The sequence below is a fragment of the Lemur catta genome, chromosome 7 (assembly GCF_020740605.2).
Source record: "Lemur catta isolate mLemCat1 chromosome 7, mLemCat1.pri, whole genome shotgun sequence".
In the NCBI taxonomy this organism is placed as follows: domain Eukaryota; kingdom Metazoa; phylum Chordata; class Mammalia; order Primates; family Lemuridae; genus Lemur; species Lemur catta.
Window position 1 is genome coordinate 23,168,175 of NC_059134.1, and position 22,824 is coordinate 23,190,998.

The 22,824-nt window shown below is 42.7% G+C and overlaps 1 protein-coding gene across 7 annotated transcripts in view; it reads left to right on the top strand.

Moving 5' to 3' along the window:
* Positions 1–22,824, top strand: part of SIK3 (SIK family kinase 3) — a 231,255-nt gene that overhangs the window by 194,311 nt on the left and 14,120 nt on the right. For 2 of the 7 annotated variants that reach the window (XM_045556413.1, XM_045556417.1), the window contains exons 7-20: positions 6,251–6,369; positions 6,904–7,014; positions 7,276–7,419; positions 7,833–7,910; positions 8,017–8,126; positions 9,208–9,361; positions 9,629–9,784; positions 12,945–13,015; positions 15,260–15,403; positions 19,155–19,305; positions 20,037–20,162; positions 20,441–20,526; positions 21,279–21,388; positions 22,415–22,745. In XM_045556413.1, coding sequence (XP_045412369.1) covers positions 6,251–6,369; positions 6,904–7,014; positions 7,276–7,419; positions 7,833–7,910; positions 8,017–8,126; positions 9,208–9,361; positions 9,629–9,784; positions 12,945–13,015; positions 15,260–15,403; positions 19,155–19,305; positions 20,037–20,162; positions 20,441–20,526; positions 21,279–21,388; positions 22,415–22,745 — 1,891 coding nt within the window. Of the gene's footprint in view, positions 1–6,250; positions 6,370–6,903; positions 7,015–7,275; positions 7,420–7,832; positions 7,911–8,016; positions 8,127–9,207; positions 9,362–9,628; positions 9,785–12,944; positions 13,016–15,259; positions 15,404–19,154; positions 19,306–20,036; positions 20,163–20,440; positions 20,527–21,278; positions 21,389–22,414; positions 22,746–22,824 lie in introns of those variants that run through there. The other 5 variants (XM_045556414.1, XM_045556419.1, XM_045556416.1 and 2 more) reach the window with 3 other exon arrangements.

Consider the following 22,824-nt stretch of genomic DNA (forward strand, 5'->3'; position numbering starts at 1 on the left):
TGATTGCTTTGCCATGTTTCATACTTTGGCATTGCATAAAGGGTTTAAGGCTGCTGTCCCCAACCCCCGGGCCACAGACCAGTATAGGGCCACATAACAGGAGGCGAGTGTGCGTAGCTTCATCTGTATTTACAGCCACTCCCCAGCACTCAACATCCTCCCCTACTCACCCCCAGCTCCTGTCTGTGGAAAAATTGTCTTCTATGAAACCAGTCCCTAGTGCCAAAAAGGTTGGGGACCACTGGTTTAAGGAACAGTTAGCTTGCCCTCCTTCATAGGACCAGCCTGAAGATTATAATGATCCAGTTCCCTAATTTTCTGCCTATCATTTCTCCTTGTCTATCATTCCTTGATTTGGGAAACCTATTGTTTCAAGCCTTCTATCACAGTCTTCATCACCTTACAATGACCAGAGAATATAAGTAAGTTTGCTCTGCTATAGTGTATTTAAACCTCACCAGCAAAATTATTAGGGCAGTCCTCTCCCACTTAGATGTTCTTAAGTCCCTGCTTTCTGAATTCATCCAACTTGCCATTCCCTCTTAAAGCTATTTTCTAGCTTGTTCTTAGCGTTCAGACCTAGCTCATTTTGTAATACTAACCTAGCCTGTGGGTGATTCTGGCATGATGAAACCTGTGGAGATGATATGGCATTTGATCTGTCAGAGGAGGGAATTAAATTGTTTTGACTTTTTTTTTTATAAAGATATGCTGGCTACTACCTAGAACACCAATAATTAATTTATTTTAGGTACTACATATAATACATTAAGAATTCTTTGGAGTAAGACTGACCAGAATTTGTATCCTGCCTCTGCCTCTTATCTTATTATTATCTTATTGTTGGTCAAATTTCTTAACTTTTCTGATTTTTAATTTCTTTATATATAAAATGGTGATAATAGTAATAGGAGTTGATATGCAAATTAAGTACTTTAATTTACTTAAAAGATTTAGCACTCTGCCTATCATGTAAGTGCTCACTAAATGTTAATAATTATTATTAAATAATATTGTTGAATGAGTTGCTGTATTAATCTTTAATTCCCTTCTTCCCCATTTTGTTTTTTACTCTTTGCTGTCTTTCTCTTACTTTTATTCTCTCAATGTGCTAAAGGGACATTCATACTTTCAGTCACATCTGCAGGGTTTATGGAGAAGATATCTGCCAAGAATTGTTCTGGTTTGTCGTAACCTCTTAGAGAAAGGTGTTATCAAGGACAAAAAAGAAAAAATATTTTGCCTGCTTAGATGGACTTACACTGGCAATCTCAACTTAATTCCCATTTTAGGACCCTGCCCATACAGCAGCTCTCGCTCCAGAACGTCATCCAAACGCCTGTCAGCGCAGCGGTGCAGGGCCGCGCTGCGCATCCTCTAGTTAACATTCTGTTGGCATATCGAGTTTCATGGGCCCACAGCGATTTCCATTGCGGAGACTGCTTGGCGTCTTACAGGAGCAGATGAAAACAGCCTCTGAAGGGAAGCTGCTTCTCTGGCGCTCACAACAGAGCAGCATATTCGTACGTTGCCTTCAGTGTCATCAGCATCAAAGGCTCTGCCTTTTGGGAGGGAACAAGTGATGGGGCCATTTTAGACATTAAAATGGAGTACTTCTTGGCATCTGGAAAAGTTGATGTTTTGTACCTGTTGATCTGAGGGCCCCCTCTTTCCACTCTTTCAAATTGAATGTCCTATGGTTGATTGTGTTATTAGGTTAGAGAGCATTTATTTTCTTCGTTTTCACCCTATTTCCACATTTTATGTAGAATGGTGTGTTCAAATCTTGTCTGAATTTAATTTCATGAGCTATATGACATTTAGGAAGTATGAGTTGATGATGAGACTCTAGCTTTCTGCATTTTGTCATATTTTACCATCTGTGCAACACATGATAAGTGTTAGATTTATGTTCCCTTTCAAGTTCGATATTATGTAGGACAGACAAGATAAAAAAAGCTCTGGTCCTTGAGGTATTACATTGTAACCAGGAGTTCATAATCTAGGACCTGTAGACATCTAGGGAATCTATGGCAAGTTTCTGGGACTCTTATGCAAATTTTTGTGTATAAATTCTGGCGCAAATATTTGAGATTTTTCAAGGCATCTGAGGCCAAATAATGAATGGTTAAGGATGACTAAATAGAGTTTTTAAGATCCTGAAATTGAACTAGATACATCTTCTAATTAGGACTTACTATGGTGCTGTTGATTTTTTGCTTCTAAGGAAATTGCCTCGAATAAATCTCTTTTAGAGCAGGCCTGTAACTGAACACCATTTGGCCTTGGTCCTCTGATTGTATGCACTAAATTGTATGTGGAGACCAAAGGAAAACAGGAGAGTGCCACCTAGAGGCCTTAGCAACAATTTGGCCCAGGCCTTCTCCCTACACAGGAGTCCTTAGCTTTAGCAACTTTCTAAATTAAGAACATTTTTTTTCTCTTAGGTAATTAAAGATCATAAACATGTGTGTCAATGATATTTATAATCTATACAGGTGCTACACTTGTGGGGTCTAGCCTTGCTACTCTGCAAACATTAATTTTTTTTTTATTTATTTATTTTTGAGACAGCATCTCACTTTCTTGCCTGGGCTAGAGTGCCGTGGCATCACCCTAGCTCACAGCAACCTCAAACTCCTGGGCTCAAGCCATCCTCCTGCCTTAGCCTCCTGAGTAGCTGGGACTACAGGCATGCACCACCATGCCCGCCTAATTGTTTCTGTATATATTTTTAGTTGCCCATATAATTTCTTTCTCTTTTTAGTAGAGACAGAGTCTCGCCCTTGCTCAGGTTGGTCTCAAACTCCTGAGCTCAAACAATCCACCTGCCTCGGCCTCCCACAGTGTTAGGATTATAGGTGTGAGCCGCCGCACCCAGCCTGCAAACATTAATTTTAATAAAGCTTAATGTTGTAGATGATATTTACTCTGTTTTATGGAAATGTGGGAGCTATAGTCTTTTGGATTTACACTGCATTTGAGTATACTTTTAATCATAAAGCAAAAACAAATTGATGCCTGATATAAATTCATTTTTATATAGGGACTTTGTTGTATTTTCTTTTAAAGTTAGAATATATTAAAAGTCAAGAGTAATTTTTTTTTTTTTTTGGAGACAGAGTCTTACTCACTTGCCCTGGCTACAGTGCAGTGGTGTCATCATAGCTTACTGCAACCTCAAACTCCTGAGCTAGAGTGATCCTCCTGCCTCAGCCTCCTAAGTAGCTAAAACTACAGGCGTGCCACCACACCCGGCTAATTTTTCTAGTTTTTGTAGAGATGGGATCTCACTCCTGCTCAGGCTGGTCTTGAACTCCTGACCTCAAGCAATCCTGCTTTGGCCTCCCAGAGTGCTAGGATTACAGGAGTAAGCCACCTAGAGTAATTTATTTTAATTACCCTTAGTATTCATTTGAAGACAATAATAAAGAATGCTGTTCGTCAAATGATGTAGAAACTGCAGAGTTGAATTCACCCTGGAAAAATAGACCAAACAGTACTGAAATTCACATGAAGATGTATAACAGGGTAGTCAAGAGCATACCTTAGAAGTCCCAATTTTGCCATTACTTTGTGACGCCGAGTACATTATTTAACTTTTTTTTTTTTTTTTTCCAGACAGAGTCTCACTCTGTTGCCTGGGCTAGAGTGCCGTGGCGTCAGCCTAGCTCACAGCAACCTCAAACTCCTGGGGCTCAAGCAATCCTTCTGCCTCAGCCTCCCGAGTAGCTGGGACTACAGGCATGTGCCACCATGCCCAGCTAATTTTTTCTATATAGTTTTAGTTGTCCATCTAATTTCTTTCTATTTGTTTTAGTAGAGACAGGGGTCTCACTCTTGCTCTGGCTGGTCTTGAACTCCTGAGCTCAAACGATCCACCTGCCTCGGCCTCCCAGAGTGCTAGGATTATAGGCATGAGCCATCGTGCCCGGTCTATTTAACTTTTTAAAATCTTCTTTCTTCTTCATTTATAAATAGGGCTAATAATAGTATCTAACTTAAGGTTGTTGTGAAGATTAAATGAAATAAAGTGGGTAAGCACAGTGCCTGGTATATAGAAAGTATTTTAAAATTAATAATGTATTAGTCTTATTTTCACTGGCCAGTTTTGTTTTCAGGACAGTTATAATAGAAACAAAAATTTTTTTTAATTATAGAGAATTTTATATTTTAAAAAGCATTTTCACAAATATAATCTCATTTGATTAGAGTAAATATTCAACAACTATTTATTTATATATTCAGTAGATATTTATGCAGCTCCTAAATGGTTAGGTATAATAACCATTTCAGGCATTAGAGATTTGATACTGTGTACAGCAGTAAGAGAGACGTAGGCCTTACATTACAGTGAGGGAGTTAGACAATAAAGAAGAAAATATATAAACAAGATGGTTTCACTAGGAAATCATTAGTGTGAAGAAAATTAGTGTTCCGTAATGGAGTGACTGGAGGCCTACTTTACAGTAGGTGGTCAGGGAAGAGCTTTCTGAGGAAGATACATTTAAGCTCTTACCTGAATGACGAGGAGCTTGCCATGTGAAGCTCTGAGGAGCAGCCATTCCAGCTAAAGGAAGGAGCAAGTGTAAAGGCCCTTAAGTGGGAGTGTGTTTAAGCATGTGCAAAGACAGAAAATGCCTAGGAATTTCGATTTTATTCTGAGGGTTATGGGAAGAGATTAAGAATTATAAGCAAGGTAGTGATATGCTCAGATTTAAGCTTTGGAAAAATCCCTTTTGCTTTTGTATGGAGGATAGATTGGACTAGAATAAGAATGAAGCAGAGAAAGACCATTTAGGAGACTTTTATAGTACTCTAGTGAGAGATGATGGTGGCTTGGATAAAGATGTTAAATTATTGGTTCAGGGATTTGGATTCCCATAATGCACTGGGGACCATTTTCATGGAAGACAGGTTTTCCATGGTGGAGGTGGTTTCAGGATGATTCAGGCACACTACATTTATTTTGCAGGCAAACCTCTCTGCTAATGATAATTTGTATTTGTAGCCGCTCCCCAGCACTAGCATCACCACCTCAGCTCCACTGCAGATCATCAGGCATTAGATTCTCATAAGAAGCGCGAAACCTAGATCCCTCACATGTGCAGTTTACAGTAGGGATCACGCTCCTATGAGAGTCTAATGCCGCCACTGATCTGACAGGCGGAGGTCAGGTGGGGATGCAAGAGATGTGGAGTTGGCTGTAAATACAGATGAAGCTTCGCTCACTCCCTTGCTGCTCACCTCCCGCTGTGCAGCCGGGTTCCTAAGGGCCATAACTCTGCAGTATAAGGGCGGTATAGCATTGTGGTTAAGAGCGCCAGGAGAAGAGACAGACCGTCTGGTTTAAAATCTGACTTAATAACCATGTGGCCTTGGAAAAGTATCTTAACTTCTCTGTGCCCAAATTCTATCATTTCTAAAATGAGAATAATGTGTTAATACTGCTGTTTTATCATCAACATCATCACCACCTTCGTCACAACTTCTATTCCCACATCATCCTTGGTACCCTCAATTTACAGACAAGAAAACTTAGAGGGTGGTTTTGATATCAGATTATAGGTTTCTGATTTTTGAATCCATTGTTCTTTCTGTAATATAATTTGTAATATGAGCTCCCAGAGAAAAATATCTATTGATCTGAATCTCTGTAGCTCACAGCCCACTTTTATATACCTGTGAGTGTATAAATAACATTGTGAAAACGATAAATAAGGCTAGCCGAATCCCAGTGTGTGGTAGATAGGTAGCTACCTGTGCCTGTGTCTCTCCCCACACACCTTGTGCCATCAGAAATTTCAAATTCCCCGAATTTCAAAAAGAGCTATTGCACACCTAAGCCAAAAGCATTAATGCTCACATAGGACAGAACTGAATATTTTGAGAACCTTGTGAGATACTGGAGTTCTTTAGATGACTTTCATTAATTGTATTAAATGGGGCCATGCGTAATGTAAATAAAAGAAATTCATGGATTATCCTCAGTCTGTTTTTGGTCAGACTTTAGTGAAGGCATTAACCAGATTACCACATCTGAATTTCTCTCTTTTCCATCTCTATCTGCCTTTGCCCAGCTCCTTCTGAAGTAAGCAATGAAAGAGGTAGGTTCAAGGAGCAAGAGAGACAAAACTGGAAGCAAGGAGCTTGATAGTCTTCCCGCTGGCCTTGCCCTAGTTCCTCAGTTCCACTGGTTCCTCAGCCTCCCCTCACCAGAGATTGAAGGTGGGCTGTTTGTCTGTTGCAGAGTGTGAGCACTTGATCCGCCACATGCTGGTGTTAGACCCGAATAAGCGCCTCTCAATGGAGCAGATCTGCAGGCACAAGTGGATGAAGCTAGGGGACGTGGATCCCAACTTTGACAGGGTGAGCTGGGCACCGTCGCCTCAGGGAACTCCTTTTAGAGCTGCTGCAGTATCTTTTGCATGTGATTGTAATCAGGCCATGACCTGAAAAGGCAGGCGCTGGGAACAAACTATCGTATAATACCAGTGCAGCAAGTGAAGCAAGCAAGAAATGTAAAACCAGCTGAACTGTTGGAGACCTACCATTTGTCCCCAAATTATAGTCTGATTTTGGCTTTTCAGACAGTATAGCCCACGATTCTGTAGCTCACTCTCCATGGGAATATCTTCTTCCTCTTAGTGTGTTCAGTTCAATGGCTTCTGTAGTATACCTTTATTTAAACCGTTGTGGCCATCCCAGGTACCCCAAGGAGCTCAGGAAATAGGGGGATCTTGTCTGCTCACAGCTGATCACCCTGGCTATCTTGCTTATTAGACTTTGAGGCCAAAAAAATCCTAAGCTAGGAGGTATGGAACAGCTTGGTCATTGTATATGATATGTCATATTGACATGGCTAATTGGGGGCTTGACAGCTTGCCTCTTTGTATGTTACAGTTAATAGCTGAATGCCAACAGCTAAAAGAAGAAAGACAGATGGACTCCCTGAATGAGGATGTCCTCCTGGCCATGGAGGACATGGGCTTGGACAAAGAGCGGACATTACAGGTATCTCCAAAGGAGGGGAGGACAAAGTGAGATGTAGCAGTCATTCCTCTATCCTGCGTTTTCCACTTTTTCTCCTTCCTGGGAACTTGGGTCTTTTTGTTCTCCTCCTATTTTTCTTCCTCTGCCCTTCCCTGGGCCTTGGAAAGAGGAAAGAAGGTGCTTTGGTCATCTAATGTTGTTACTGAAAAGGTTTTGGTCATTGACATGCCATTTCACCGGGGTTTGTTTTTTTTTCCCACTCTTTCCCTTCTCTCTTGGTAGTCATTAAGATCAGATGCCTATGATCACTATAGTGCAATCTACAGCCTGCTGTGTGATCGACATAGGAGACATAAAACCCTGCGTCTCGGAGCACTTCCTAGCATGCCCCGAGCCATGGCCTTTCAAGCACCAGTCAATATCCAGGTGGGCAATAACTCCAGTGACCTAGTTCAGGACAAGTAACACCAGGGGGTAAGGGTTAGCTATTGCTCACTAACCTGAGTCAAGAGAGTTTCCTCATCTTCCTTACCTCTCTCCTCCCATTTGTCATCTCTTCATTTGTCAGAGGTCAATCAAAGATCTGCACCTTTCTTTGACAGAGGATGGATGGGCAACAATAGTTGATTTTTCTTCTTTTTTTAAGAAATAACAAATCATTGGGAGATACTGTCTTCTCAACAGAATGCTTCCTTGTTGTGGCTTCTAAGGGCAGATGAACCAAAGACTTTAGCAATCAAGGAAACATAGACTTTTAGCAATCAAGACTACTTTGAAAGACTATCATTATTTCCCTCTAATGTTAAGGTATGTCTGTGTACATATGTACTGCTTTCCAGGCGGAGCAGGCAGGTACTGCCATGAACATCAGCGTTCCCCAGGTGCAGCTGATCAACCCAGAGAACCAAATTGTGGAGGCAAGTAGCACCCCGTGGTAGTTGTCAGCTGAAACCACCTTCTTTCTCAGATCCTTCCTTTCCTTACTTTTTATTTCTAATTTTGTGATGTTTCCCTCCACCTCAGCCGGATGGGACAGTGAACTTGGACAGTGATGAGGGTGAAGAGCCTTCCCCTGAAGCATTGGTCCGCTATTTGTCAATGAGGAGGCACACAGTGGGTGTGGCTGACCCACGGTGAGTACCAGCCCTTATTAACACCAGGGCAAAGAATTGCCACCTGACCTACCATTGCACATGTTTCCTACTTCATTGTACCTCCCAGATGAGGTCTAACCCAGTGGCCAGGACAAGTGGACAATGATATGATGCTATTTATATACGTGGACAAATAAAATTTTGTGAACCAAAATCCAAAACCACACCAGGTTCTCAAAGTGTTTTCCCAAAGCAGTCCCTCATGCCTCACATTGGGGAATTAGACTAAATGCCAACTCACTCCATTTTTGTTCTACAGTTGGAGACTGTCAGCATTAAAAATAGCCTTACCTCTTTCTGGATATTTTCTTTGCTGAGTAGGGAAGAGAAGGTTGTGGCAAGAATTCTCTTGAGAGTTCAACTAGGGGCAAAGCTGGTTTTCTTATAAATATCTCTTTTCTCTGAGTGAATTTCCAAAAAAGACTCCCATGCCTGCTGATTTGCTTGCTTTATGTTTCTTGTTCTCGGCCTATGATCAAACAGGCAGTAGGAGAACATTCTGGCTCCACAGACTGTGTCAGCTGCAAAGGGGTAGAGTCCTGAGTCTCTCTGTTAGTGGAAAGATCTCTTATTTTAAAGTATGCTGTAAAACCTACTGTTGTAGCATGACAGCCCTGTACATCCAGTACTTATCTGTCCTATCGGCACTGACAAGAATAATTGCATTCTTTCCCTGGTGAATCAGTTGCTACTTCAGGCAGCTATTGTTGTAGCGGATGGCCCGTTTTCTCTAGAAACTTGCTTGTTCACCTCCAGGCTTTGGAAACCCGAACTGGACTGCTGCCAGTATTTCCTCTCGGCTCAAGAGCTGTTGGTTTTACATGAGTGGCCAGTGAAGAATAGCGATCCCCAGTCCCAAACAGTCGAATGGGAGAGAGTCAGATTTCACACATTAGGCATCTGCTTTACTTTGGGATCTTAGAGAGAAGTACAAATTTAGGAAGAAAGTAAAAAAATAAAATAAACTGTATTGAACATAGCAGTGCTGTCAATTTTGGGATATAAGCACTTTAGAGTAAGAATATTAACCAAACTTCTCTGTCACCCTGTTTTCTATCAGCACGGAAGTAATGGAAGATCTGCAGAAGCTCCTGCCTGGCTTTCCTGGAGTCAACCCGCAGACTCCATTCCTACAGGTGGCCCCTAACATGAACTTCATGCACAACCTGTTGCCCATGCAAAATTTGCAACCAACGGGGCAGCTTGAGTACAAGGTACCTGGATATGGGAGAGGGTTTGCTCCAGAAGAAACAAACTTGAGCTTCCTTTGAGAGGCTTTGAGGGACCTTCCCCAGGATTTAAGGATTTCCTTATAGAATAGGATGATTTCTCTTGCAGAGCAGCTCAGGTGAGAGGGAATATTTCTGTAGTCTACATCACAATCAATGGATCCCCTAATTACAGTAGATCAGTATATTGCTCTTTTCATTCATACTTCTCCCCATCTTACCAGCCTGTCCTTCCCACTCTACTCCTGGCAGGAGCAGTCTCTGCTACAGCCGCCCACCCTGCAGCTGCTCAATGGAATGGGCCCCCTTGGCCGGAGGGCATCAGATGGAGGAGCTAACATCCAGCTCCATGCCCAGCAGCTGCTGAAGCGCCCACGGGGACCCTCCCCACTTGTCACCATGACACCAGTGAGTAGCAGCTCAGAGCCCAGTTTACTTTCTCAGAGATTTTTCATAAAGAGGTTGTAAGCCTGGGGTTGGGAACCCAGGGCCAAACTAAATGTCTGAATTTCTTCTTTCTCCAAACTTACAATGCTTAATGTATTCCCATTTTCTTCAGGCTAGTAGATTTTTCCTGACTTTATTTTTGATTAACTTCCTTATGTAACCAAATAATTTCTATGCCAAGCCCCACTCCCAGAGAGCCATTCCTCAGTGGGCCACTTTATCGGCCCCTGGTTAGGTACAGCTGCATTCCCGCCAGCTTGAGGAAAGGAGCAGTAGCCTGACTCAGAGCCTTCTCACAGACGACTGTTCCCTGCCAGAAGGCAGTTGAATCGAACAGTGCTCTCTGGAATTCATTGCTTTCTAGACTGCTCTGCAAAATTACCTTCTCACCAATTCTTTCTCTTTTGACAAATACCACTCACAGTTTTGGTACAACCTGGATCACTTGATTAAATGGCTTTCACAAGCTCTAGCCTAGTCATTCGACATCTCTGAGTCCCATCTTCTTTGTATGATAGTCACATTGAAAGATTTTTTTCTTCCCCTGGGTTCTGTTTATTTCTGGTTATTTTCCTGTCATAGGTCATTCATTCATTCATTCATTCAATCTCAGAGTACCAGAAGATTGGGTGCTAACTATATCCATAGCCCTTACAAGATGTTTTCAGGCAGTGCTTCTCTGATGACCCCTTTTTCCCCCTTAAGTTAATCATGAATTAATCCCTTATAAAACACAGTAAAAGTGAATCATTAGAAAAATTAAATTTTTATTTTTGGTGGAGCCAAGATGAAAGAAAAAAAATACAATTTTTAAAACACAGAAAATAACAAGGCTAAATTTTTTATTTAATTCAACAGACAAAATTGCTCTGTTAATTGCTATAAATGTTTCTTAGAGCATGCTGTTGATTTCTGTACTTACCTTGTCATCGATTGGTAACAAAACAGTTTATGGACTGGCAGGGGTCCATGGGCCACACTTGCAGTAACACTGATGTCAACTTGGCATCATCGACAACATCAACATGTGTGAACTATTTGAATAACAGTGAAAGACCATATGTGATTAAGTGCCAAAGTTAATAACGTGTACTATTAGGTGGCAGAGGCATTCAGGGCTGGGCAAGATCAACATAGGTTTTGAAGGATCATGAACAGGTTTATGGGAGGTGGGTTGACTTACTCTGTCCACTGTAACTGTTTTTGTCAGGGTCACTAACAAGTTCTTATTGATAAGTCCAGTGGACACTTTTAATCTTTATTTTTTGGACATCCTAACTGTATTAGTCACTGTTGACCATGTTTTTCCTCGAAATATTTTCTTTTCTTGGCTTCTGTGGTACCACATTCTCTTTGTTTTCCTCATGCCTCTCCTTTCAGATTTCCTTTTTGCCAGGGTTTTATCTTAGGCCTGTTCCCGTCTTACTTTACATACTCTCTCTGGATAAGCTTGTCTACTCCCATAATTTCAGTTACCATCTGATTCTCCAGCCCAGAATGCTCTTCTGAGTTCTACACATCTGTATATATGACTGCCTACTGGACAGATTTAGTTGGTTATCCCACAAGTGTTCACAATTTTAATTCAACATGTCCCAAAATGAATTTATCATGACTCTGTGAAACCTGTTCCTCCCCTTGGGTGACAGTGAATGGCACTGTCATTATCCTTGTGTCATTATACAAGCTAGGAATGTGGATTTTGTCTTAACTCTTCTCTCTCCCTTCTTCCCCATACCAAGATAGTTATCTAATATCTATGAATTAAATATCTTTTTGTCTCCACAGCCTTCTCTTTAACTCAGGTCACTGTCACCCATTGCCTAGATTAACACAGTGGCCTCCTACCTGGCTTCCTTGCTTCCAGCCTTGTCTCCTGATCCCCACCTCTAGTCCTTTTCACGCTGCAACTAAAGTGAACCAGCTTTCTCCAGTGTAAATCATATACGATCATGCCCCTGCTTAAAATCCTTTAGTGATTCACCACTGTCCTTCCCCAAAATAAACTTCTTAGTGTGTTATTCAAGGCCATTTATAACTGGCCACAGCATTCCTCCCCTACCCCATGTACAGCCACTTCCTGCCTAACCGTGTTCACACCACCCTTAGAGAATTGTAGTAAAGGATCTGGAAACCCCAGAAGCATTCAAACAGTGGAATTATTCCAAAAAGCTTTTTGTTTTGTTTTGTTTTGTTTTGTTTTGTAATTATCCATTTTAACAAATGTTCTTTTCTAATAATTGAAGTGTGATATTTGTTCTAGTGCTTGAAGCATGGTGATTACGTGAGCCACCAGGCTATGAGTAGCTATTACGAATGCACAGCATTCCAGTCCTCGTGCAGATGGGAACAGTCACAGTGATGCATGCATTGTGATGGTTCTCATTTCACTTATATGTTTTGGTAGGTAACAGCTATTTTAAAGCATTAAATTGCAGCTACACAATTATATGTTATATATAAAAATGTACTTTCAAAACTTCATTATGCTTTCCCGGAATTAAGACATTTAAACTCTGGAAATAACATTAATATGAAACAACAGGTCAGTTCCTAGACATTACAGGTAAACAATCTTATACTATATTTTCAGGTCCTCAAACACTGCAAGCCTTCTCTTTTCTCTCAGCCTAGAAACCTATGGCCCCTTTCTCTCTTTGCCTAGCTAGCTCCTGTGCATCCTTCAGGTCCCAGGTTAGTTGTTACCTCCTCTAGGATGCCTTGCTTAATTCCCAAGCTCCCTTAGTAGGGTACTTGGTCATGCTATTTTGTAATTGTCTGTTTACGTATCTCTGTTGTCCAACTAGATTCTAAAATGAGGGCAAGGTCTATATCTATAAATTCACATTTTATCCTGTAACATAGTAGGCATATTTGTTGAATGAATAAATGAATGAATGAATGAAGATGAATTAGGGAAGAAATCCCAATTTTTATCACCCGAGCAAGGTAAAAATTAAAAAAACCCAGGTATATGAAAGTTTTGTATAACTCAGGAGTCCTAGAAAAGTTTTATAAATAAGAAAGTTACCAGAAAGTCCTGCCCACACTCAGTTACTAGAATAAGAGACGTCAGAGACTAGGCTGCCACCTTGAGCTTTTCCTTCCTGTCTCTCTTCAGGCAGTGCCAGCAGTTACCCCTGTGGACGAGGAGAGCTCAGATGGGGAGCCAGATCAGGAAGCTGTGCAGAGGTAATGTGACATCTGGCAGTGCTTGCAGAACGTCCTTGGGCAGGCTCCCCCTGCAACCAACGAAAGGTCACTTCTGCCCAAGGAGGTGGTACAGTGCAGCTTCAACATTTGTGTGGTCTCTTTGCTCAAGCCAGATGGCATGTTCCTCCCCACATGGAAGTAACAGAAGACTACCCAGAAAATTTCATTTCTGTAAGCGCCATTGGAAGTCCCCTAAGTGACAGCAATAATCATAAGAACTTTTTCTCTCCTCCCTCCTTCCTTCTTTGCCCCCTGCCTTCATATTGCAACTCTGATAGTATTCACAAGGCACAAAGCCTGCTCCTTCCTGCCAAGAACTGTTTACTGAAAAGGAATTGGAGATTTGGGATGACAGTGATCCTGGCTAGTCTAGCCATGGACCTCTGGCATGGACTCTTCCTTTCCAGGAGAATGAATACCTCTTGTACTGTTTGCTGTGTGCTCCTTCTACCCCCTTGTACCAACAAAGAGATATTGAAAAAAAGAATATGGGATTCGGGCCAGGGACAGATGCAAACATCCATTGTTTGCAAAACCTTCTTGAGAGAAGCCTAATTCACAGAGAACGGCAGTGACCATCAGGCATGCTGTACTGTTCATTTGGCCTCAGTTCCTAGCCCCGGTCCCCAGTTCCATGCATGCCCCCTTGTGGGAGTTGTCTTTCTTATTTTCCGGGGAAGGGGTTTCACCAGAATCCAGCATGTATTTTCCCAGAAATACAGGTGTTCTTCAAGATTATATGTTTTTCCTTTGAGGGAAATTGAAATAAAATGGTTTTCATGGGCTCTTGGGGAAACTTTGGGTGTCTTTATCAAATGGATATTAAACCACTAATGGCTTATTTTTTGGTAAGTTTATAACAACTAATCACTCTATAATATGTTAACTGATTTTGGTTTAAATGGGCAAGGTAGTTAAAAATGAAATGAGACCATTTTTTAAGAACCTGACTGTTGCTGGCCAGTACTCTTCTTCCTGCCTCAGTAGCTCTGTAAGGGAACTGCTATGCAAAAAGAAGCTGGTCCTATGTGGAAAGAAAATCCTGATGAACAGGGGTGTTGGCAGGTGGGCCAGCTCCTTCTGCAGTTTAGCCAATAGAAGGAAATCTGTGGTAACCTTTTTTCTCTTGATGCTGTTGTTTCCATAGTTTGCTGATAACAGGGTATATAAGGTTGCAAATGGGCCCTGCTGGGTCATGAAGAAATGAGAAATCAGGAAATTTACTACCTTCCTACCTTACAAGAGACAGCAATATTTTATTTTACCTTCTTTGTCTTAGACTTTACTTCTTCCAGCTCCACCTTCTTTCTTCTTTAGAGTAACATTTTAAGGGTATAATGCCCATCAGTTTTGATGTAATAGAGAGGAAATAATGCCTCTTGCAGTCATGCCCAAGAAGAGCAGCAGTGGTGAAGGAAGTCATCCCCCAGACGAAGGACACGCATATCTTATTAATGTATTGACTAAGTGGCGGGTCTGAAAGATCTTCAGAATGAAAGCCATCTGCTTCTGAACTCTTCAGCTTTTGAAACTCTTCTGTTTTCTTGCCTTGCCTTTCCTCCCCCTATAGATAATTCTAAACATCTCATGTGGTTCTATTTCTTCATCCTCTACAGAATGTTGGTTCCCTGGGGACAACATCAATCTTTCTTCTCTGATGATTGAGTTACAGTCACTGAGCGTGAGGGAAGGGGTGGTTGTGGAACTTGCTTATCCCCAATGGAAGCATCTGTTCTGTGTGACCTACAGTAAGGACAGTTTCCAAACTGGGGGCCTCTGGGATCAAGAGACACACGCGGAGCCCTTCTGAATATCTCCCACGGCTCATCTCTAGGAATAGTCTTTAGGGCTCATTTCCTCTGACTTGTATTGTGGAAATTTAGAAGGAAACAAGGAATAAAATTAACATGTAGAAAAGAAATTCTTCTGTTGAAGGGAATGAAGTAAGGAAAAGTAATCCTCTTTGTGAGCTAGATCTGCTTGCTTTCCTCTCTTCAGTGGCTGCTCTTAGGTTCAAGTTTAGCCACTTCAGTGTTAAGCCGACTTTTGTTGGCCAGATAGAAACAATTCACTTCCATCCAGTCAGGGATCTCTTAGCCAAAGAGCCCTTCTTGAGCTCTGGCACTCTCTCATTGAATGCTTTGGATTAACTTCTAGTGCTTCTTGCAGAGGAATATTCCTGCCTCTCTTTTTTACTATGAAATGTGCTCCTGCTTGTTGCAGGTACTTGGCAAATAGGTCCAAAAGACATACACTGGCCATGACCAACCCTACAGCTGAGATCCCACCGGACCTACAACGGCAGCTAGGACAGCAGCCTTTCCGTTCCCGGGTCTGGCCTCCTCACCTGGTACCTGATCAGCATCGGTGAGTAGCCACATGAGCTATATGAGCTCTTTGAGGCTCATCGAACAGGCACCCTTCTGACTAGTCTCACAGTGACAGTGACTAGCATCATGGCTTTAAGTAGAAGCCAGCTGTCATCCTGAACTCTCGTCTTCTCGGCTCCTTGCACTAAGTAATACACAGGGCAAAAGTTTTCTACTGGGCCCTGGAGCAATACAAAATTCCTCTTTCCCATTGCCTGGAGACCTGTTAATTGTCTGCAGTTGATTTCCATGATTCTAGATGTTGATTCATAGATGAAATTGAACTTGAGACCAGCAAGGAAGTGAAACTCTCAGAAGACCAACTGTAAATAGGAGGAATTATAGCCATATCAATAAACTTGACCTTTAGTAATCCACCACCTTCAAAAGAACGAGCATTTCATGTTACCATTGAACAACGAACTTGAATATGAAGAAAGACACAGCCCCTTGTGAATGGTAGAGCAGAGATGCTGCATCCTCTTGAGTGATGTGTTTGAGAAGTCATCCTTTCAATATTCTGATGGCAAAATCTTTTGCTAGGTCTCTGTTACATTTATAATTCATTCTCTTGAAGAAATAAAACCAAGCTTAACCTTCCTGACCAAGAAAACGTCATTGAATCCAAGTACACCAGGAGGCAGGGAGGGAATGACACTTTGCTAGATTGAGATGATTATCTTCTGTGAAGACCTTGATGACTAAAAATCTTAGTCTTGTCCGTTCTGAAGCTACCCCCAAGCTCGTGGGCCACACTTTCAAAGCTACCAGCAGTTGCTAGAGCTTATGTTATTTCAGTCTTTTGGGGAGGACAGTGAAGAGCAGTCTTACTCGGGAAGGCTGACAAGCAGTCAGATTCTGAGGAAATTAGGTTTATATGTATGTTATGAAATCTTACAACCAGCTCACAGTAGCAAGCGTGATACAATTTTTTATTGTGGCTAGTTACCCACTTGGCGGCATCGATGTAATCAGCAGAGACAGGTGAACTCTGAGCAGACGGAGACATAATTAGTGCCACGTTGGAACTCCGAAAGAAGAAAGATAAGCTTTTATAAATGACTATAAACAAAATGGTCATTTAGGAGTAGGAAGAATGAAGATTCTCAAATAAAAATCTGATGGCACAGAAAGTCTTTTTCTAGTGAAAATCTCTCAGGACCTACACTGTTAGTGCACATCAAAGGGTACTTTGAGTAATTATTGGAGAGCTGCCTTCTCCTCCTCCTGTACATTTCCTATGATTTCTCATAACTTTGACCTCTACACTTGTTCCCAATAGGCCCTTTATTACTTCATTTCTCCTGTTCTCCATCTTTCTTTCCTCCACAGCCTGACACTTAATTTTTCAGCTCTCGTCAGAGTCTATTGTTTAGCTTAAGTCCTTCGGGTATCCTTGTTTAATTCTAGGTATTCCTCAGGAGGTATTCTTATCAGGGAAACGTGAAGATAGGCACATTTCCAGAGTCAACCTTTATCAAAGACCCAATATCCCACTGACATTTGTTACTCAAAGACCACCTTGGCCCACAGCTCTGTCTATGTGGTATCCACCCTTTCCTACAGTCATTGCCAAGGCCTTGACTACCGGAAGTCTGTCTGCTGTCTGTTTTCATGTTTGGTAGAGTGTTTTGAGGGTTTCCTGTGGCCAAGCCAGTTTGAATTGGAAGAACATAAATGCTTTATGAGTGGCATATTGTGTAAATTGGGGCATTTGTGCAAACTCTGCATGTCTTGATGGGGTCACTATACAAATATGCAACACAAGAGATTAAAGTCAGTCTTTAGGGGAATAGAGAAGCTTTCCAGGCCATAAAACACTGAAAATGGGTGGCTTGGATAGGTTATTGAATTCCTTTCATTTTCTGGAGGAAATGATTAAAGAACAGCATATATATCTGTTCTTCTGGTATATAAGAGATGAAGTCCATCATGGAGACAGAAGAGTGTCTGATCAACCTTTTCACTCCTGGAAGTATGTAATTTAAAATTAACAATAGTTTTTAAGTATAACAAAAAAAAAATAACATAAGATGAATTTTATCCAGGTGAGGAACCAAGTCCCTGTTTGAAGAGTACAGTGTGGGAATATCAGCCTAATGTGAGGCTGTCCTGAGTTTGAACATGATTGCTAATAAAAATAAAATCAAGCATAATTGATACTGTCAGTGCTTCTAAAATGAGCAACTATGTCAGAAGTGTTCCTCTGAAGTTTCTGTGCTGGACTGACCTGCATATCAGTCTACTTACAACCTGAGCTTCTGGAAAAGTCATGAAATACCTGGACCTGGGACTATTGCTCTGATTTTTTGTGCAGAAAAATCGTGCTGACTGCTTGAAGAACACAGCTTTCTGAGTGAATCAGAAATGTGTCCATTATCAGAAAATACTGAAAACCTAGGAGTCAAATTTTAGGAGAAAATAGTGCTTGCTTGCTTTATCTCAAAAAACCTGAAGTAGAAACAGAAATGAGAAGTTTCGAGGAAATGCTCCTGAACGCAGCTTTCAAGATCACTGTTTCTGGATTGTGTCTCCTTCAGCCATTTGTCTTTTGTGTTACTGAAACAAGTATGTGTTTGTGCTCATTACTGTGTCAAGCTTCAGGTAGAGTCTGAAACAGAAGTCATCGTTAGCAAAGAGAGCTTTCACCCGCTGCCAGATGCACTTACCAGCTCCCAGCTCCGCAGTCATCGGATTCCTCCTGGCCCCTCCCTGTCTGCATTGCATTTAAACTCGCTTGTTAACCTGCTTCCTTAGCTATATGGTTCTGCTTTGGTCCAACATGAATCACTGGCAAGGTGGTGCATCATTTCACCCAGAGTTCAGTGTAATGTCATCTCTGCCCTGGACATGAAACCCTGATCCTTTCCATCAGCTATTGGAATGCTGCTTTGGCAGTCTTTTATCTGCTTACCTCATCCTATAAACATCTCTTTCTGATTAGGTCACAAACATAGGCGTTAGCTTCTAACCCTGGTGCCGTCTCAGGCATTACTTATCAATAGCTTGTTCTTTCTCTCTGTTAAGATACTGGCTGTGTTCTGATTCAGCAGTGGGGGTCTTTAAAGGTAATCCACATGATTCCTCTTTCATTAGGAGGTTTGGTGGTGCTGTTGCTCTGAGAAGTTGATCTTCACAGTAGGTAACCTTTTTTGTGTTGAGCAGGTACACGCAGGATCTTAAGGCCCACATTCCTTAAGAACGTGCTGTCTGCATCCTGGGATCAGAAGTCCCCACGTTCCCCCACCCCAACCTTCACCCTCCATTTTTTAGCACAGAACCTGTGAACCTCCAGGCCAGACCTTTGACCACAAAGCTGACTATAGTTTCCCTCTGGATATACAGAGATTACCACTCAAGGAAAACTTTGGGTCAAAGAGTGAATTTTAGGCTTCTGAAGGCACTAGATAGAGACATGATTATATTATAAAAGCAAGAGTTCCTGTACAGCCTGGCCTGGGGGATATTGAGAAGCTTTTCTCTCTGGCCTGGTATATTTATGAGCTCACCAGGCTTGGAAGGTAAACCAACTGAAGGTAAGTGGAGATGGAAGATGTGCACTTGGAGCCCTCTAAAGGAAAGCAGGCTAGGGAAACGACCGGCTTCTGGAAATGGCATGGAAGTGACATAATATGCAGAGCTACACATGCAGCCAGCCGTCTTTGTGTTCGTCTGGAACAGCAGTCCCTATGTGATTTGGTCACACACCCTGAGTCCCAGCCCCTAACCTTCTCTTCCCGTGTATTCAGCTCTACCTACAAGGACTCCAACACTCTGCACCTCCCTACGGAGCGTTTCTCCCCTGTGCGCCGGTTCTCAGATGGGGCTGCAAGCATCCAGGCCTTCAAAGCTCACCTGGAAAAAATGGGCAACAACAGCAGCATCAAACAGTTGCAGCAGGTAATGGACGAGATGGAAGGCATCTCTGGAGAAGTGTGGGTGAGAGAGTAGTATTGCAGGAGGACTGGGGTGGTAAATGTTCTATCCCTGCACGTCAGCAACACTGCAGTTTCACAGGCTAAAACAGTATAGCTTTCTAACATTCTTTCCTTCTTATTATGTACAGCTCGCCCCAGGATCAAACTTGCTTTCCTCCACGAAGAGACTAAATTATTCTCCTGTCTTTATGGTTTATGGGAAAGGAATGTCTGGGCTTGGGTTTCTGTGGGAAGCACCAGGGAAGGTTCTCCTAAGCAACCCTGGCAGTCCTCATGATTTCAGGCGCTGGGTCTTGTTGGAGCCTGCTCTACATCATTACCACCTGGCATACTCTCCAGTTGGTAGGGAATGGTGCTCCCAGAAGAAGGAAACGTACCTCCAGGCTTCTATAAAGGGCCACTTTCCCTCCTGCCTTCCTGATGACCAAGTTTCAAGTGGCATGTGCTTTGTACACAGATTTCACATTGGACACTTGCCCTCATACACAGGCCATCCTTGGTGTTTTCCATTCATTCAGAACTGTGAATATATTTAGTACACAGATACCTTTATAAATGGACTCATCAAGGACACTGTTCTTCTCTTGTGGTGTTTTCTGCCCATGAGACCTTGGGGCAGATCTGCATCTGCTGAGATCACTGCATGGGGTGGACCTGGCTGCATCCCATCTGTATTAACTGCTTTCCCTTCAGGAGTGTGAGCAGCTGCAGAAGATGTACGGGGGGCAGATTGATGAAAGAACCCTGGAGAAGACCCAGCAGCAGCATATGTTATACCAGCAGGAGCAGCACCATCAAATTCTCCAGCAGCAAATTCAAGTAGGCCGTCACTCTTTGCTCTCTCCAACTTGTTTGGAGTTTGCTTGCAGGCTGATTTGCCTGTGCATTTTGGAGGAGATCACTCAGGGCAAAGTGGAGTTGAGTTTTGTTTATCATTGACATGTTCATTAAAGGTAATCAGACCTTTTGGTGAACAAAAAAAGCATAAATCTGAGACACAGATAGTTCTTTCTGTTTCTTCCCTTCCTGAGAATAACTCTGAGTACTCTTCAAGCTCACAATGATTTTTTTTTTTTCCTTTCCCCCATATGTTTTAGGATTCTATCTGTCCTCCTCAGCCTTCTCCACCTCTTCAGGCTGCATGTGAAAATCAACCAGCCCTCCTTACCCACCAGCTTCAGAGGTAATGAATCATTTTGTGTTATACCTAAGCCCTTGTCTCTGTAGCGTGGTGTCCTTGGCCTGACTCATATGGGAAATATTGACTGATTTTAGCATTCATCTTATAAGAATCCATTTGAAAAGCAGAGAAACCAAGTTAAATTTCAGGAGCCTTCCTGAAATCCTGACTTTCTGTGCCACTTCATTTCCTTAGCCCCATGAGAAAAGTAATCAGATACCTAATACAGGAGGCCAGGCCTAGGCCTACAGTGAACTCTGCCTTTTCGGCTGGGAAGTCTGGTCAAACAGGATGTGGAGGCCAGGCGCAGTGGCTCACACCTATAATCTCACCACTTTGGGAAGCAAAGGCAGGAGGATGCTTGAGGCCACGAGTTTGAGACCAGCCTGAGCAACATAACAAAACTCTTCTCTACAAAAAACAGAAAAATTAGCTGGGCACGTCAGTGTGCACCTGTCGTCCCTGCTACTTGGGAGGCTGAGGCAGGAGGGTCCCTTGAGCCTAGGATTTTGAGGTTGCAGTGAGCTACAATCACACCTCTGCACTCTAGCCTGAGCCACAGAGTGAGACCCTGTCTCAATTAAAACATATATAGATAGACAGACAGACTGTGGTGGATGGCTTATGTATGTTTTTCTAGCATGGAGGCTTATCAAAACTGAAAAAAATAGTCTCTACTTCTGTTTTGTGTGGCTGAAACTTAAGATTGTACTGTCACCTCATGAAGTTTCCTTATTTGTTTTGTTATTTTTAAGGTTAAGGATCCAACCTTCAAGCCCACCCCCCACCCACCCTAACAACCATCTCTTCAGGCAACCCAGTAATAGTCCTCCCCCCATGAGCAGTGCCATGATCCAGTCTCACGGTGAGTGGAGAGGTTCAGATCGAACCAGTCATCATATACACTTGGCGACAGTGACTCTTAGTCTTGAGCACCACGACCCATTTGAAAGGCAGAATAACATAGTTTTCAGGGGTATGGGCTCTGGAGCCAGACTGCCTTTCTTTGAATCCTGGTTCTACCAGTTTCTTAGCTGTGAAACCTTGGGCAAGTTACTTGACTTCTGGGTACCTCAGCTTTCTCAAATGTAAAATGAGGATAATAATGGTATAGTATTTAATGAATAAATATATGTAAAGCATTTGGAATAGTCTCTGGCACAAAACAATTCTTAATAAAGGTTAACTGTTACTAATATTTTTAACAAAACCCCCCTCCAGCCCTACCAGATAAAAAGCTGCTACCAGAACCTTTCTTATTGTCATGCCGCCATTTGGCTATCCACCACACATGTGGGACCCTCTCTTGAGGATGTTTAGATGGAGGTGAAGATGAGTAACTGGTGCAAGTCTTTAGCCATCGGCGCTCTGAGCATCTCCTGGGTAACTCCGCCCACGCTGCATCCGTTGTCAGTCTCCCAAGGAATCCTTGAGGAAAGTTTGAATCGGCCTCTAGGCTCCTCCTACTCAAAGTGGGATCCTCCAGCCAACAACATTGGCAGGAAAAATAGAATCTCAGTCCCATCCCAGACCCACTAAATCAGAGTCTGCACTTTAACCAGATCTCCAGGCCACTTGTGTGCACATTAAAGTGTGAGAAGCACTGCCCAGATCCACGTTACCCAAAGTACAATCCATGGACCAGCTTTTAGGGGAACTTACTAGAAATACAAATTCTTGGGGACCTACCCTGATCTACTGAATTAGAATTCTGTGGGGAGAGCCCAGGAATCTGTTGTTTAAAGTGTTCTCCAGATTTGTCTTATGCACACTGAAGTCTGAGAAGCACTGCTGTAGCTAGTATCTGGTTTGAGTGTCCTCATTGGCTCCCATTACTTCCAGCTGACAGGTAACCTGGGCAGTTGTCACTCTGAGGTTCCTTTTTCTCCAGGTGCATCTCCTTCCCAGTTTCAAGGCTTACCCTCCCGCAGTGCAATCTTCCAGCAGCAGCCTGAAAACTGTTCCCCTCCTCCCAACGTGGCACTAACCTGCTTGGGCATCCAGCAGCCTACCCAGTCACAGCAGGTGACCATCCAAGTACAAGAGCCTGTTGACATGCTCAGCAACATGCCAGCTGCGGGCTCCACCGGGCGGGGCATCTCCATCAGCCCCAGTGCCAGTCAGATCCAGATGCAGCACCGTACTAACCTGATGGCCACCTTCAGCTATGGGCACCGGCCCTTGTCCAAGCAGCTGAGTGCTGACAGTGCAGAGGCTCACAGGTAAGGCTGTCTGATGTCACCTATCCAGGTGATCCAGGTGGGAGGAAGCCCCTTAGCAGGGTGACAGAAGGAGGGTAGG